The sequence below is a fragment of the Pristiophorus japonicus genome, chromosome 16 (genome assembly GCF_044704955.1).
Source record: "Pristiophorus japonicus isolate sPriJap1 chromosome 16, sPriJap1.hap1, whole genome shotgun sequence".
Lineage (NCBI taxonomy): Eukaryota > Metazoa > Chordata > Chondrichthyes > Pristiophoridae > Pristiophorus > Pristiophorus japonicus.
The window spans coordinates 82,855,725-82,873,508 of record NC_091992.1 but is presented as its reverse complement, the minus strand read 5'-3'; the positions used below and the strand labels follow the sequence as shown (position 1 = coordinate 82,873,508).

General features: G+C 42.6%; 1 protein-coding gene across 4 annotated transcripts in view; it reads left to right on the top strand.

Annotated features, from left to right (window-relative positions):
- The window catches only part of LOC139226625 (putative leucine-rich repeat-containing protein DDB_G0290503), a 465,741-nt gene that overhangs the window by 335,496 nt on the left and 112,461 nt on the right, over positions 1–17,784 (top strand). For all 4 annotated transcript variants that reach the window (XM_070857512.1, XM_070857513.1, XM_070857510.1 and 1 more), the window contains one exon: positions 9,808–9,934. In XM_070857512.1, coding sequence (XP_070713613.1) covers positions 9,808–9,934 — 127 coding nt within the window. The remainder of the gene's footprint in view (positions 1–9,807; positions 9,935–17,784) is intronic.

Here is a 17,784-nt window from a genome sequence, read left to right as displayed (position 1 = left end):
GTACTGTCTGAGGTGTTGTCCTTTCAATGGGATGTTAAACTGAGGCCCTGTCTACGAGTTAAGGTGGCTGATAAAGATCCTATTGCACTCTCCCAGAGAAAAAGCTGGGCCAACATTCTTCCCTGCCTCAACCAATGCCACCAAAAAACAAACACTGTAGTAATTTATTCACTGGCTACTTGAGGGACACTTCTGAAGTGTCAGCTGTGGCTTAGTGGGTAACACCCGCCCCTCTGAGTCAAAATGTTGTGGGTTCAAGTCCCATTTGAGCACAAAAGCCCAAGCTGACCCTTCAGTGCAGTACTGAAGGAGTGCCGTCTTTCGGATGAGACGTTAAACCGAGGCACCGTCTGCCCCCTCAGGTGGATGTAAAAGATCCCATGGTACTATTTCAAAGAAGAGCAAGAGAGTTATCCCCGGTGTCCTGGTCAATATTTAACCCTTAACCAACATAAAAACAGATTATCTGGTTATCACATTGCTGTTGGTAGGAGCTTACTGCCGCATCTTCCACCCTTGAGGATATAGTTTGGGTCCTTCATTGAAACACCTGTGAACTCATCCTTTTTTGGCGTGGAAGCAAGTCATCCTCGTTTCGAGGAACTGCCTATGATGATGATGACTGCTGCATTTCCTACATTACAATGGTGACTACACTTTAAAAATACTATCTCTCTATCTCATCTCTCACATGCACATCTGAGTGATCTGATTTGGTCTTGCACTTTTTGATTCTGTGTAATGACATGCACATATAGACACGGGTCCATATGCTTGCATAAAACCTTTACAAAATTGATTTCATTAGTTTTTGTGTTCTCCACATGTAAATTGCAAAGCATATGCTTTTACGTATGAAACAATCCTGCACTTCGGCTAATTTAGTCAGGGGTTCAGGAAGTGCTCATTTGGTCAGGATGCAATCAGCAAAGCTCATTGATTGCAGCAACTGATAACATGTAGTATATAGGAGAGTGGTTACAGATGGGCACTGTATCCATTTATGTTTATTTCTGCTCCTTTAGCCAACATTGGCACAGTAACCTGCAATGAGATCTGAGGCAGAGTACCTGGGGGCAACAGCTTCCTTCTTTATATTTTTCAATGTTTGACAGTATCATATAAGCTGCATTTAAAATGGACTTTGACATGCTAGTGTCACTGGTTGCTGCCGTGCAAGTCTCAATGCTGGAGGCAACCCCAAAAAGGCTTTTTTAAAATAAAGTATCATCTCTTTTGCTGGCCTGAGCAACTTGGGCAAATATTATGGAGCTGCAGTTGGCTGCACAAGGCCCATGTGTTGGAAGCCAGCATGTTACTAAACTAATGAAAACGGTTCCTTAACTATTATTGTCCATTTCAATAGCATGCTGAAGTGCTGGGTTTGGTGACATGTTTAAATTGCTGCTGTATTTTAATCAGATGAATCATTTTGTTATTTTTGTATTGAATTGCACCTATTCTGGATGCACTTCATTTATAGATTTCCTAGCAGCAGCAGATGTCCTTTGATCACGCAAAAGTAATAAGGCAGAAGTAGCAATTATATATGCGTTTGTTACCTAGGAAGCATTTTATTGAAACCTAAGTGAAAGTTTATGCTGCTAATCAGTTTTTTTTTTATTATTGAGATGGTGTGTTTTCATTCCTCAGTAGCAGCACTACCTGCAGTGATGAGAGATAAAATAATGTCCAAGTAGGCAGATAACTGGCAACATGACACATTCTTTGTTAACTTAATAGAATCAACGCTACAAATTTAGATAATTTTTTTAAATGCTAAGAATGTCACATTGTGATACTGTATTATCAGTTTTAATTAGTCAGCATGAAAGAAAGACTTGAATTTATATAGCGCCATTCACGACCACTGGACGTCTCAAAGCGCTTTACAGCTAATTAAGTACTTTTGGAGTGTAGTTACTGTTGTAATGTGGGAAATGCAGCAGCCAACTTGCGCACAGCAAGCTCCCACAAACAGCAATGTGATAATGACCAGATAATCTGGTTTTTGTTATCTTGATTGAGGGATAAATATTGGCAAGGACACCAGGGATAACTCCCCTGCACTACTTCAAAATAGTGCCATGGGATCTCTTGCGTCCACCTGAGAGGGCAGACGGAGCCTTGGTTTAATGTCTCACCCGAAAGACGGCACCTCCGACAGTGCACGCTCCCTCAGCACTGCACTCGTGTGTCAGCATAGATTTATATGCTCAAGTCCCTGGAGTGGGACTTGAACCCACTGTCTTTTGACTTCGAGGTGAGTTTTCTACCTACTGAGCCATCATCATAGGTAGTCCCTTGAAATCGAGGAAGACTTGCTTCCACTCTAATGTGACTGAACAATCCAATACGGGAATTACAGTCTCTGCCGCAGGTGGGACAGACAGTCATTGAAGGAAAGGGTGGGTGGGACTGGTTTGCGACACGTTCCTTCCGTTGCCTGCACTTGGTTTCTGCGTGCTCTCGGCGATGAGACTCGAGGTGCTCAGCGCCCTCCCGGATGCACTTCCTCCACTTAGGGCAGTCTTTGGCCAGGTGTTGGTGGGGATGTTGCACTTTATCAAGGAGGCTTTGAGGGTGTCCTTGAAACGTTTCCTCTGCCTACCTTGGGCTCACTTGCCATGTAAGAGTTCCAAGTAGAGCGCTTGCTTTGGGAGTCTTGTGTCAGGCACGCGAATAATGTGGCCCGCCAGTGGAGCTGGTTGAGTGTGGTCAGTGCTTCGATGTTGGGGATGTTAGCCTGATCGGGAACACTGACGGTGCGTCTTTCCTCCCAGGGGATTCGCAGGATCTTGCGGAGACAGTGTTGGTGGTATTTCTCCAGCGATTTGAGGTGTCTACTGTATATGGTCCACGTCTTTGAGCCATACAGGAGGGCGGGTATCACTGCAGCCCTGTAGACCATGAACCTGGTGGCAAATTTGAGGGCCTGATCTTCAAACACTCTTTTCCTCAGGTGGCCAAAGGCTGTGCTGGCGCACTGGAGGCGGTGTTGAATCTCGTCGTTAATGTCTGCCCTTGTTGATAATAGGCTCCCGAGGTATGGAAAGTGGTCCACGTTATCCAAGGCCGTGCCGTGGATCTTGGTTTTCTACCTACGGAGCCATAGCTAGCCATAGATAGCCTATCTGTCGTATTGTTGTATTTCAAGTGTTGTAGTCACTTTTTTTTTTAAAGACAGTCATTTTTTTAGTCTGGTTTACTGTGGGCAGCCAATATTTTATGTATAGTCAAAATAACGAAGTTGTTCAAAGTACAGTTAAACTTTGTTACAATAAAACATTAAGCAATGGTTAATATATTATGTAGGGTTAGGTTTTTTGCAGCTCCTTTTTTGAGAAGTAGGACGAAAGTTTGTAAAAATAAGTGGTTTGTCCTAATAGTAATTTCGAGGAGGGAGACCAAAACCTTTCCACGTGTAAAACTGCCTGAATAACCTTATCCAAAAAATGATCAAAGTCCTACACGATCTTTTTATTAAGAGCAATCTCTGAAGCAATTGAAGACAAGCTCTGCCAAGCCTGACATGTTGCAGAAGCAATGAAGTCAGATCTTAAACAATAGCAGACTCCATACAGGGACATTTGTTTTCACTTTGTATTGCAAGCTCCCAGTGAGAGGAAGAATCTATTAAAACATTTAAAACATTGAAAAAGAGAATAAGCTCTTTTCTATTCTTTTGAGTCTAATTGTGGGAGCCTGTCCGTTAACCAATCCTCAGTCTGTGCTAAAATACCAATATACTGCATCCACTGGTTCCCCCTTATCTATGCTGCTAGTTACACCCTCAAAAAAACTTAGATTTGTCAAACACAATTTCTCTTTCATAAAGCAGTGTTGACTCTGCTTAATCATATTGTGATTTTTCCAAGTGTCCTGTTGCAATGTCCTTAATAATAGATTCTAGCATTTTCCCTACTACTGATGTCTGGTTAACTGGCCTATAGTTCCCAGTTTTCTCTCTCCCACCTTAAACAGTGTGGGTTATATTTGTATTATAATGAATGGGTGAATGTCAGCATGAAGGTAACATGATGGGGCAATCCAGGTTTGTGTCATGTGTATATGTATGTTTTGAATGCCACTAATGTATTGGAAGTAGAGATATAGAGCAGGTTCACTCTGTAGTTTGCAGCCACTGTTATGTTATAGTGTAGCTGATGAGCAAATATGTGGGTCTACAATTGTGCCATCAAATTAAAGGAGCTGGTTTGAGTGAAGTAAACATGGCAGCTGGTCCTCCATATTTCCACTGATGGAGCAACTGTGTTTTTCATTCCGCAATGGAGCCCAGCAGCACCCAGCCTTACAAGATAAAAGGGGAGAGAAATGCATAAAGGTCACTATCCATAAGCAGTAGGGAAACAACTGGGCAATATATAAGCACCATGTAACTTTACAAAGCCTTTGTTTGCACTAAATGGGTTAAAGCATTTGCATTCAAAGTGCTGAAAGTAGTCGTCATATTGCCTCATTATCCATAGAGGCCATCCAGCCAAGGCTTCTACGATCCTAACCGGACAGAAAGCTATATGAAATGGGGGCTGATTGAGCACCAGCAAAACTGTCCACTGACACGTGCTGGGTATTTTTATAAAACAAGTGTTACTTTTCTGACTGGTTTCCATTTCTTAGAATTACCTCAACTGTCCAGTTCAAAATCAGGCAGGTGATCACCCTACTTCCAGCCATCAGTATTTCTCTGGTAATTGAAAAAAAAACAATTGCATAGAGGTTCAATATAGAGTATGGTTTTTATCCAGTTAATTTAATGTACATTTTGAGAGTTTTAGTTGAAATTGACAATACTGCAGAGTTGGACAATAGTTTTCTATTCCAGGGGTTGTGTTCTAATAGGTCCCTAATTTTTTGGAGAGGGTGCAGGAGCAGTCTGAGGCTTGCATCTGCAGAATTTTGGTTTCCTTAAGAGGACTGGAGATTAGTTTCCCTGCTATTTTAGTGGTATCCTGTTTTAGTTTGGTTACGTGCAAATGCTGATTTGCAGTGGGAAAGATCACGAAAATAGGACATGTGACATTTGACAAGTGTGGGTCTGTTTGGCAAACAAAAGGGATGTGGGGCTGCCTTGAGGCCACTGTTTTCCCTTAGAGAGGCCGTTGGGAAAATATTATGGTAGGAGATTAATTAAATATGGCATTGTAACCAAGTTGCAGATTCTTGTTAAATCTGTAAATGCTCCACAATATTTTGATTGCAAAGCAATTGCTAATGAAAAAATGTAAACATCAATTTACAAAGACACAGTAATTTTGAAGTTTGTATTTGTTTTCTGTAAGAGCTGTTGCATATTCATGGTGTCGAGCCTGGCAGGAACTGATGACGTGCTAGCCAACATTGTAAATGTCGTTAAGTACTTAACAAACTCTCGTTAAGTACTGTCACCCTCCCTTTCAAAACCATCATCACACTCCCGTCTTCTCAAAAATCTCATCCTCAACCCGCTCTTTGCAAGCTACTACCCCATCTGCAATCTTCCTTTCTTCTTTAAAGTCCTTGAACGTCTTGCTGCCTCTCAAACACTGCCCAAATTTCCCGCAGCTCCAGGTTTGAATCTCTCCAATCAGGTTTCAACATCCTACCTGGGGGTCACCATTGACCAGAAACTTAACTGGACCAGCCACACACATACTGTGGATACAAGAGCAGTTCAGAGGCTGGGTATTCTGCAGTGAGTGTCTCGCCTCCTGACTCCTCAAAGCCTTTCCATCATCTACATGGCACAAGTCAGGAGTTTGATGGAATACTCTCCATTCCCTGGATGAGTGCAGCTCCAACAACACTCGAATCCCGACACCATCCAGGGCAAAGCAACCCACTTGATTGACAACCCATCCACCACCTTAAACATTCACCCCCTCCATCTACAGAGATGCACTGCAGCAACTCGCCAAGGCTTCTTCGACAGCACCTCCTGATCCGTGACCTCTACCACCTAGAAGGATAAGGGTAGGAGGTGCATGGGAGCACCATTACCTGCAGGTTCCCCTGCAAGTCTCTCACCATCCTGACTTGGAAGTATAATGCCGTTGCTTCATTGTCACTGGGTCAAAATCTTGGAACTCCCTCCGTAACAGCACTGTGGAACTACCTTCACCACGTGGACTGCAGCGGTTCAAGAAGGTGGCTCACCACCACCTTACCGAGGGCAATTGGAATGGGCAATAAATGGCTTAGCCAGTGACGCCCACATCCAAGGAATGAATTTAAAAAAGGTTTACGTCCCTGCCACAGCACTGAAACGGCACTAATCAATATCACAAATTACATCCTGTGTGACAGTGACCATAGTGCAGTATACCTCCTTGTTGTCCTCGACCTCTCTGCAACCGTTAATGTGGTTCACCACACAGTCCTCCTCCAAGGCCTCTCCTCCATTGTCCCGATCACTGGGACTATCTCCGCTTGGTTCCACTCTTAACGCTCCAATTCAGAGCATCTCCAGCAATGGCTGCTCAACTCGCCCTTGTGCCATTGCCTCCGGAATCTCCCTAGGATTATCTTTGGCACCCTCCTCCTCATCTACATGCTACCGACATCTGAAGATATACAGTCAGGTTCCACATGTATGTTGATGTTACCCAGATCTACCTCTTTCGACCCCTCCACTACCTCTGCGTTGTTAGCTTGCTTGTCCGACATCCAGTCCTGGATGAGCCACATTCCAGTCCTGCTCACCCATTACCTCTGTACTCGCAGCCCTACATTGGATCCTCAAATGTAAAATTCTCCTTGTTTTCACATCCCTTCATGGCCTTGCTCTTCCATATCCCAAATATTTTCTAGCGCTACAACCTTCCAAGAACTCTGATTTGCTTCAACTCTGGTGTCTTGTGCATCTCCCAGTCCCTTCACCCCATCACTGGTGACTGCATTTAGCTGTCTTTTCCTAAGCTCTATAATTCCTTTCCTAAACCTTTCCGCCTCATGACCTTCCGTTTCTGCTTTAAGATCTTCCTTAAATCCTACCTCTGACCAAGCTTTTAGCCATTCTAATATCTCCTCCTTTTGCACTGTCGATTTTTGTCTGATGACGCTTCTGTGAAATGCCTTGGAATATTTTTTCAATGTTAAAGGCGTATATAAATGCAATGTTATTAGTGGTAGGTCTACTCATTCTTATACAGTTCTGAAACACAAAACTGGAGCCTGATAGTTACTGCTTCCTTCCCTTTCCCCAGGTTAGTTCATTTGGGAAGTGATTTAGAATTGAATAAAATAAAATGTAGGGCAATTCTGTTTCGTAGCCAGAATCAACAAAGGTGAGCTTATTCTTCAGACAAAAGATTAAACACTTAATAAATCTGAATTGTAGCCTGCTTTATAAAAGGGTCTTGGGTGCAATAATCAAAGTATATGACAGCAGTCTTTTTATGATTCAATGCTATGTGATAGCCACATAAAGTTTTTATACTTTTGTTTAATGTGGTTCACAGGAGACCAGTGCCCAGGTACCAGCTCCCCTTGTTTACATTGCTGAATATGACTCTTTTCCTGGAGATATAATCATAGATGTATAAAAATATTGGTCGCCAATTTTTCCTCGAGGGCAAGAGTGTCAGATTTAACAGTGTAAATGCAGGGAGCTGGTGCATCGGTCTCCTTCAATTGAAACTAAACAATTACCATGTAACTCATTGCGTAATGTGGTCTATCCCAGTAAAAGGAAGACTGTGATTCCTATACTACTGAGGCTACTTTTTTTTCCATTTTCACTGTAAAGCAGTAACATTTATTTGTGGTCTACATGGCTTTTCTGAAAGGAGGTCACCGCACCCCAAAGAAGGCTATTTTTAAAAACTGTAATCTAATGTGAGATAAAACCTTGAGAGAAGGTTGTAGACCCGAGGCTTATTCAGTCGAGAAAAAGACTTTGACTAAAATATGTTCAAGTGTTGAGTCTGCCAAGATAATCTTTAAGGAACATTCAAACATAACAAATGTATTGATTGAATTGCACTTTTCCTTTTATTCCCATTTTCAGGTTCTGCTTTTTGAAATAATTAAAATATATTGCACGATCATGCAATGTAACCTTTCTGTATTTATCTTGAAATACACACTGCGCTGGAAACAGAAGTATGCCACATTTGACTTTCCTTCCCAGTTGGGAAAAGTTATTCCATTTGGGTAGTTCTCTTGGAATTGGGATCTCAAAGAAAGGACTCCTCCCCTTCTGTGTCTCAGTGCATCAGTGTACTGGGCCTCAGGCCCATCTTGTATCAGCTATGTGATTTACTCCTATCTAGAGTCGAAACTCTAGTGGAGTCAGAGTGCAACTTACTTTATAGATATGGCATTTATATTTCAACATAATGTGTGCTGTTTTATGTTATGAGTAAGTGTGCTTTTGTACTAAATATAATGGGTAATAAGTGAAAATAGTTTAGTCCAAAAACACTGAAAATGTAATTTTTTAAATTGTGTGCATCATCTTAGTTGCATTTCATATGTAACATTTATTTTCAAATTGTGCCCCATGTCTGTTTAGTAAGTCTTGTATAAAGCAGTGTATACTTTGAAAAAGCCTATGGAACATAGGAACAGGAGTGGGCCATTCAGCTCCTCGTGCCTGTTCTATTATTTAATTAGATCATGGCTGATATGTATCTTAACTCCTGGCTTGGTACCCTCACCCTTGGATTTTTGTTCGGCAAAGGTATTATCACTCAGTTTTGACATTTTCAGTTGACCCAGCTCCAAAAATTTTTTGAGGGAAAGCATTCCAAATGTCCACTACCCTTTGTGTGCGCAGAAGTGCTTCCTGATATCAGCCCTGAATGGCCTAGCTCTAATTTTAAGATTATGCCCCCATGTTCCTTAAGTGTTTTCTCCCTTTTTCTTCCATTTTCAAGATGATGGCTCATGCTGAGGTACTGTTCCACAGGTGCCAAAACTTAATACTTTTACAGTAGCAATCAGTAACAGAAACCCAGAGAGACATTTCTCTCCTCCTCACCTGTTCAGGTAGATGTAAAAGATTCCATGGCATTTTTTTCGAAGAGTAGGAGGTTCTCCCAGTGTCCTGGTCAATATTCCTCAACCAACACCTCTTAAACACAGATTAACTGGTCATTTCTCTGAGGGTTGTAAATCTATGGATTTCTCTGCCCCAGAGAGCTGTGGAGGCTGTGTCATTGAATATATTTAAGGCGGAGATAGACAGATTTTTGAGCGATAAGGGAGTAAAGGGTTATGGGAAGCGGGCAGGGAAGTGGAGCTGAATCCATGATCAGATCAGCCATGATCTTATTGAATGGCGGAGCAGGCTCAAGGGGCCAAATGGCCTACTACTCCTCCTGTTTCTTATGTTATCTTATGTTCTTATTTATCTCTCTCGCTGTTTGTAGGAACTCACTTGTACAAATTAGCTTCTGCGCTTGCTTCCACTCAAACATAATACATGCTATGAAGTACTTTGTAACACACTGAAGATGCGAAAGGTTCTATTTAGACACCACGTCACTCTTTATCTCTAACCCAGAAATGCTGAGGTCAATTTTAGCACCTACACTGCTGCATGATTGAGTTCTCCTTACTCAGCACAGGTCAGAGATCGAGCCTGGAAACCTCCTGGTATGCATGGCTAAGTAACACATCACATGGTACATTTATGGTTAAACCACCGGGGAGTCACATACCGGTTTTAAAAACTACCCGCTGCTACAAGTCACCTTTGAGTTGCCAGGTTTATTGCGTGCATTTTCTGGTACGTGCTGTAGGATGCATTTATGGAGCAAAGTTTTGGAGTGGAACTTATTTTTTTTCAATCTGATCTCTCAGGCGTTTCACTGTAATAGAGAAATTGGAAGCTCTGGAACTGGATGCTGATCAAATGGAGACAGATGAGACCACTCATGGTGATTCACGACCAGGGAGAAGTGAAACTAGACAAATCCAACAAAGAGAGGTGAGTTGTACAATAAAGCCTCTTGCAAATGTGTAAATGTTATGAATATAAGCAATGATATCGTTCACAAAGAGTGAGGGGGTAATTTTAACTTTTGCTGATAGTGTAAAACAGGTGATATTGGTTTGGCCACCCATTATACACCCCACCTGATTTTCTTTCTCATTGACTTTATGTAAAGAAAAATCGGGCGGCCAATTGATATTGTCTGTTTTATACTAACGGCAAAAGTTAAAATTACTCCCTGGACAGTGCAGAGCGTAGTACAAACCTGATGTTGAGCAATGAATTCAGGTCCCATTATTAAAAGATCTAAAACAGCAATGAGGAATATCCAGAGTTGCGTGCAAAAGCAAGCAACAAAACAGTGATTTGGACCTGGATTCCAACTAATGCATCATCATCATAGGCAGTCCCTCGAAATCGAGGAAGACTTGCTTCCACTTTTAACATGAGTTCTTAGGTTGGCTGTGCAGTCCAATACGAGAACCACAGTCTCTGTCACAGGTGGAACAGACAGTGGTTGAGGGGAAGGGTGGTCAGGGAGCCTGGTTTGCCGCACACTCCTGCTGCTTGACTTGATTTCTGCATGCTCTCGGCGACGATACTCGAGAGGAGCTCAGCGACCTCCCGGATGCACTTCCTCCACTTAGGGAAGTCTTTGGCCAGGGGCTCCCAGATGCCAGTGGGGATGTTGCACTTTATCAGGGAGGCTTTGAGGGTGTCCTTGTAACGTTTCCTCTGCCTGCCTTTGGCTCGTTTGCTGTGGATGAGTTCCAAGTAGAGCGTTTGCTTTGGGAGTCTCGTGTCTGGCATGCGAACAATGTGGCCTGCCCAGCGGAGCTGATCAAGTGTGGTCAGTGCTTCATTGCTGCGGATGTTGGCCTGGACGAGGACGCTAATGTTGGTGCGTCTGCCCTCCCAGGGGATTTGTAGGATCTTGCGGAGACGTCGCTGGTGGTATTTCTCCAGCAACTTGAGGTGTCTACTGTACATGGTCCATGTCTTTGAGCCATACAGGAGGGGTGGGTATTACTACGGTCCTGTAGACCATGAGCTTGGTGACAGTTTTGAGAGCCTGGTCTTCAAACACTCTTTTCCTCAGGCGGCCGAAGGCTGCACTGGCGCATTGGAGGCGGTGTTGGCTCGCGCCGTCAATGCCTACTCTTGTTGATAGGAGGCTCCCGAGATAGGGGAAGTGGTTCACGTTGTCAAGTGCAGCGCCGTGGATCTTGATGTCTGGGGGGCAGTGCTGTGCGGCGAGGACAGACTGGTGGAGGACCTTTGCCTTACTGATGTTTAGCGTAAGGCCCATGCTTTCATACACCTCGGTAAATACGTCGACTATGCCCTGGAGTTCAACCTCTGTGTGCACAGACGCCGGGACCGTACTGTAGCTTGATGACAGAGGTTGGAGTGGTCTGGACCTGGCCTGGAGACGGCGAAGGTTGAACAGCTTCCCACTGGTTCTGTAGTTTAGTTTCACAGTACACAACTGTAGCGCACTTAGAGCTGTGTATCAACATCACTTGGGCACCAGGAATAAATGAGTCTTTTACTTGCATTCAGCATGTTTTATTCTGTTATATGTCTTAATTGAAATATCATTAGCTTCTAGTTTTTCCATGAGGTAGGGTGTGGTGTTACTACATGGTTAAATTGGGCAGAACTAAGTGTGGAATAGAAAGAAAGGGACAAACCAATTACATTTTTCAAGTGTGGGTGGGACATAGGCCCTTCCTTTGCTCTAAGCCATATATGATTGCATTAATGTTAAAATGAATGGATAGCCTCAAAGCATTTGCATTTCAAACTGTACTTCTCATAATTTAAACAATTTTTTTTTAATGGATTTCCAAAAGCTATCAACAATCTGACTTGTTTCTGCTGGTTTTCCAGAAAAGAAACATGTCCAGGTGGTACAGTATTATAAGGAGCAGCCTGGAAACGACAGTGTTACTGTGCAAATGCTTAATATGTTTGTTTTAAATAGGCTAATGCCTTAGTTACAATAGTGGAGACAGTAATTCGATATGCGCAGTAAGTATTTGTGCAACAACATTGCTGACGATCAATTCAAGGCTTGTCATAACTGTGAGTAGTTAGCAGCAGAATAAATAAAATGGTGATGCTGTCACAGGCAATACACAACCTAAACCCCCATTTTAAAAATAATTGTAACCACCTTTCATAAGGTATGTAGAAACCTGCATTTGCTGCTCCACAAGGATTATTATTTATTTTGAGGGCAGCAGCTAAGTACTTTGCAGCTGTACACTCCTGCTCAGTTACAGATTGACCTCGTTTTCACAGCAGTGCATTGTTTATAGATCGTGTCAGTATTATCTGTTACTATCATTACTGAGCCTGACTGGATGGGGATTCCAAAGAGGAGCTGGTGAACTGACTACATTGGGGATGTGCATCCTTATAGTGAAATTTTATATTTAAAATAAATTGAAAACAGGCCCTTGGGGAAGCAGTAATTTTTGAAAACTATTCAACTAAAATTTAACAAGCTGTGTATATAATGTCGTTTTTCTGAAGTCTTTTTGCAGTTTTGTCACAGGGTACTTACAGGAGACTACATAGAAACATAGAAAATAGGTGCAGGAGTAGGCCATTCGGCCCTTCGAGCCTGTACCGCCATTCAAGGAGTTCATGGCTGAACATGCAACTTCAGTACCCCATTCCTGCTTTCTCGCCATAACCCTTGATCCCCCTCATAGTAAGGACTACATCTAACTCCTTTTTGAATATATTTAGTGAATTGGCCTCAACAACTTTCTGTGGTAGAGAATTCCACAGGTTCACTACTCTCTGGGTGAAGAAGTTTCTCCTTATCTCGGTCCTAAATGGCTTACCCCTTATCCTTAGACTGTGTCCCCTGGTTCTGGACTTCCCCAACATTGGGAACATTCTTCCTGCATCTAACCTGTCTAAACCCGTCAGAATTTTAAACGTTTCTCCTCTCATTCTTCTGAACTCCAGTGAATACAAGCCCAGTTGAACCAGTCTTTCTTGATATGCTAGTCCCGCCATCCCGGGAATCAGTATGGTGAACCTTCGCTGCACTCCATCAATAGCAAGAATGTCCTTCCTCAAGTTAGGAGACCAAAACTGTACACAATACTCCAGGTGTGGCCTCACCAAGGCCCTGTACAACTGTAGTAACACCTCCCTGCCCCTGTACTCAAATCCCTTTGCTATGAAGGCCAACATGCCATTTGCTTTCTTAACCGCCTGCTGTACCTGCATGCTAACCTTCAATGACTGATGTACCATGACACCCAGGTCTCGTTGCACCTTGATAGAGAATTCAAACAGGCTGCATTTAGACAGGCTGTGAAAATTCACAGACAACAAGTCAGAGATGCTACATGCATTTCAGCATGTTGCATTAAGGCATCAATCAACTTGACATTTTAGGACCCTTGGGTAGTGAGCCAATAAGGTCAAAGAAGGCGAGTTCTTTTCTGTAAATTGATCCAGGCATAAATACAGCCATTTTGACCATGTGGTTTCAGTAAGAAAAAGGAACTGGCAATCAGCCAGCAGTTTGTTGCTCTCTGCCAAGATTAAAAAGTTAAAACTACCATCGGAGTTCGTATTTCATTGGAAATTAAGAGATCCAACACACCTCCACTTTTCCTAATCTGTCACCATTCAGATAATAGTCTGTCTCTCTCTTTTTACCACCAAAGTGGATAACCTCACATTTATCCACGTTATACTTCATCTGTCATGCATTTGCCCACTCACCTAACCTATCCAAGTCACTCTGCAGCCTCATAGCATCCTCCTCGCAGCTCACACTGCAACCCAGTTTAGTGTCATCCGCAAATTTGGAGATACGACATTTAATCCCCTCGTCTAAATCATTAATATACAATGTAAACAGCTGGGGCCCCAGCACAGAACCTTGTGGTACCCCACTAGTCACTGCCTGCCATTCTGAAAAGTATCCATTTACTCCTACTCTTTGCTTCCTGTCTGACAACCAGCTCTCAATCCACGTCAGCACACTACCTCCAATCCCATGTGCTTTAACTTTGCACATTAATCTCTTGCGTGGGACCTTGTCGCAAGCCTTCTGAAAGTCCAAATACACCACATCAACTGGTTCTCCCTTGTCCCACTCTACTGGAAACATCCTCAAAAAATTCCAGAAGATTTGTCAAGCATGATTTCCCTTTCACAAATCCATGCTGACTTGGACCTATCATGTCACCTCTTTCCAAATGCGCTGCTATAATATCCTTAATAATTGATTCCATCATTTTACCCACTACCGATGTCGGGCTGACCGGTCTATAATTCCCTGTTTTCTCTCCCTCCTTTTTTAAAAAGTGGGGTCTCATTGGCTACCCTCCACTCCATAGGAACTGATCCAGAGTCTATGGAATGTTGGAAAATGACTGTTAATGCATCCGCTATTTCCAAGGTCACCTCCTTAAGTACTCTGGGATGCAGTCCATCAGGCCCTGGGGATTTATCGGCCTTCAATCCCATCAATTTCCCCAACACAATTTCCTGACTAATAAGGATTTCCCTCAGTTCCTCCTCCTTACTAGACCCTGTGACCCCTTTTATATCCGGAAGGTTGTTTGTGTCCTCCTTAGTGAATACTGAACCAAAGTACTTGTTCAATTGGTCTGCCATTTCTTTGTTCCCCGTTATGACTTCCCCTGATTCTGACTGCAGGGGACCTACGTTTGTCTTTACTAACCTTTTTCTCTTCACATATCTATAGAAGCTTTTGCAGTCCGTCTTAATGTTCCATGCAAGCTTCCTCTCGTACTCTATTTTCCCTGCCCTAATCAAACCCTTTGTCCTCCTCTGCTGAGTTCTAAATTTCTCCCAGACCCCGGGTTCGCTGCTATTTCTGGCCAATTTGTATGCCACTTCCTTGGCTTTAATACTATCCCTGATTTCCCTTGATAGCCACGGTTGAGCCACCTTTCCTTTTTTTATTTTTACGCCAGACGGGGATGTACAATTGTTGTAGTTCATTCATGCGGTCTCTAAATGTCTGCCATTGCCCATCCACTGTCAACCCCTTAAGTATCATTCGCCACTCTATCCTAGCCAATTCACGCCTCATACCTTCAAAGTTACCCTTTTTCGGCTTGTTGATACAGTTCTGCACAATCTTGGGAAAAATGCGCTGTTTGGGTGGTCATGGTAACTTACCGATTGTCCCTTAGGTGTAGCTGGGTCTGGAAGATATCAGTGGTCCTGCCTACATAAAGAAGGGTCTTGCAATATTGGGCCATTGCCCTTTTGGGTGCTTTCGGAGGAGGTTGAGATTCTGAAGCTACACACGATCAGTGCCACGAGGTTATTGCAAACGGAAATAGGAGTACTAGGGTATCTAGCGATGATGATCCAGTATAAAATAAAAAGAATCATTGTGTCCTTGTATAAGATCCTGGTTAGGCCAGATTTGGAATGTTGTGTCTAGTTTTAGTCCCCTCACAGGGTGGTTGATATAGAGGCCCTGGAAAAGGTACAAAGGAGGGCCACTAGAATGATCCCTAGTTTAAAACCCTGTAGTTACCACGATAGACTTAGAGATTTGGGTGTTTTTACTCTGGAAAGGCGTAAACTTTGGGGCAATTTTTGTTGAAGTATTTAAAATATTGAAGGGACAAGACTGTAGCTATGTGGCAGACTATTTTAGCAAGATAGGTTAGGGGAAATGAGGGGTCATGCATATGAACAATGTAAGCATCGAACCAAGTTAGATGTCGGGAGGATTTTTATTACACAACACTTTGAACAAGTTGCCAGTTCGTTTGATGAGTGCGGATTCGCTGCACCCGTTCAAAAAAAGAGCTGGACGAATTCCATGTTGTGGCTAATATCACTGTGTCGAAAAGATAGATGGGATGTTAGGTGATGTACCTCATGGTCACTGATCTCCTGAACTTGTTTTGATTATCTTTGCAGGTTGGAGAGGAATTTGAAATTTTTCTCTCCTGAATTGGCCGAGGCTTTTTAATCTATTTTTGAATCTCTCAAGAGATTACAAGACTGCTAGTGGGAGGGAACACTGCGGGTCACAATGCTTAAGTGCACCATGACTGTTGAGGACAAGCTCAGTAAACTAGCTTGTCTTTACCTGCCCGTCCTTTCGTAAATTTGTTGCTCCATTCCTAGTTGGCCCATTCTTAAACAGATCTCCAGTTGACAAAAAGACTATTATACAAGCGAAGAATTTCTTTGTAAAACATATCCTTTTTTGTTTGGCATTCTCGAGGGTAATTCATTGTGAAAGGCATAACAGGCGAGTGGGTCATTCATTTCCAAACTAAGAGGTTTGCAGTAAAATCTGACAAAAGTAGGAATTACAAGCGACCTCGTGGCTCAGTAGGTAAAGACAACATGTAGCTGAGCCACGTAGGTCAAAAGGTCCCAGGCTCAGTTGAGTTAACTGATCTCAATCAAGGTTACAGTTGGGGTGCTACAATTAGTCTGAAACCCGAGGTGTGGATTTTAGGTGAGGACAGCTTAGCTGTCCACCCCGCATGGTTGAATGCACTGTCAATAGTTGGTGTCTCAACTTGCACATGAGGATTGGCTGTGACGGGTATCTGGCTCCCATACATTTTAGCTCTAACAGGAATCGATGCCTGCAGGAAAGAAGGGTGGGAGAAATATGGTAATGGAGAAAGAGAATCTATTAGCAGCCTATCTATTTACCATCATTCCTTTTTAATAAAACTATATTGTAGCTATCTAAGAGCAATGTTATCTAGATTAATCTAGCAGTGCAAAGAACATTCTTGTGCATATTGACTGTTTAATGCTGTTGGAAAAAATGCATACTCCATGTATAGTCCTTTTTTTTTGCATTTGTTAATTAGCAGATTAGGTGTGTGTGTGTGTGCATGGCAAACCCCAATGAAAAGAAGTGAGAAGGTTTTTTTTAAAGAGAGAGATAAGAGGCTGTGAGTATGCTTAAAGAGATAACTCGCTCTGAGGCTTCAGCTAGCTTTGGCTTTTATAAATCCTTCAAGCTTCATGTTTCTTGTTTGAGGATATCAAAAGAAGTTGGTTATGTTACTTGGAAATGTAGTAAACAATGAGGAGAATTGTAACAGACTTCAGGAGGATATTCACAGACAGATGAAATGGGCAGACACATGGCAAATTAAATTTAACATAGAGAAGTACGAAGTGATGCATTTTGGTAAGAAGAGTGGGGGATGCAGGAACAGAGAGACCTGGGGGTGTTTGTACACAAATTTTGACTGTGGCAGAACAAGGTGAGAAGGCTGTTTTTTTAAAAAGCATATGGAATCCTTGGCTTTATTAATAGAGGAATGGCATACAAAAGCAAGGGAGTTATGTTAAACTTTTATAAATCACTGGTTACGCCTCAGTTGGAGTATTGTGTCTAATTTTGGGCACCACACTTTAGAAAGGCTGTCAAGACTTTGGAGAGGATGCCGTAGAGTTTTACTAGAACGGTACCAGGGATGAGGTACTTCAGTTATATGGAGAGACTGGAAAAGCTGGGGTTGTTCTCCTTGGAGTAGAGGAGATTTGATAGAGTAAATAAGGAGAAACTGTTTCCAGTGGCAGGATACAGATATAATGTGATCGGCAATATGAGGAAACAATTTTTTTTTTTACACAGTGAGCTGTTATCTGGAATGCACTGCTTAAAAGGGTGGTGGAAGCAGATTTAATAGTAACATTCAAAGAGAATTTAATAAATACCTAAAGGGAAAAGATTTACAGAGCTATGGGGAAAGAGCAGGGTAGTAGGACTAATTGGACAGCTCTACCAAAGAGCCGGGCTGAATCATTCTATGATTCTATGATACTGCTTGATAACAGCA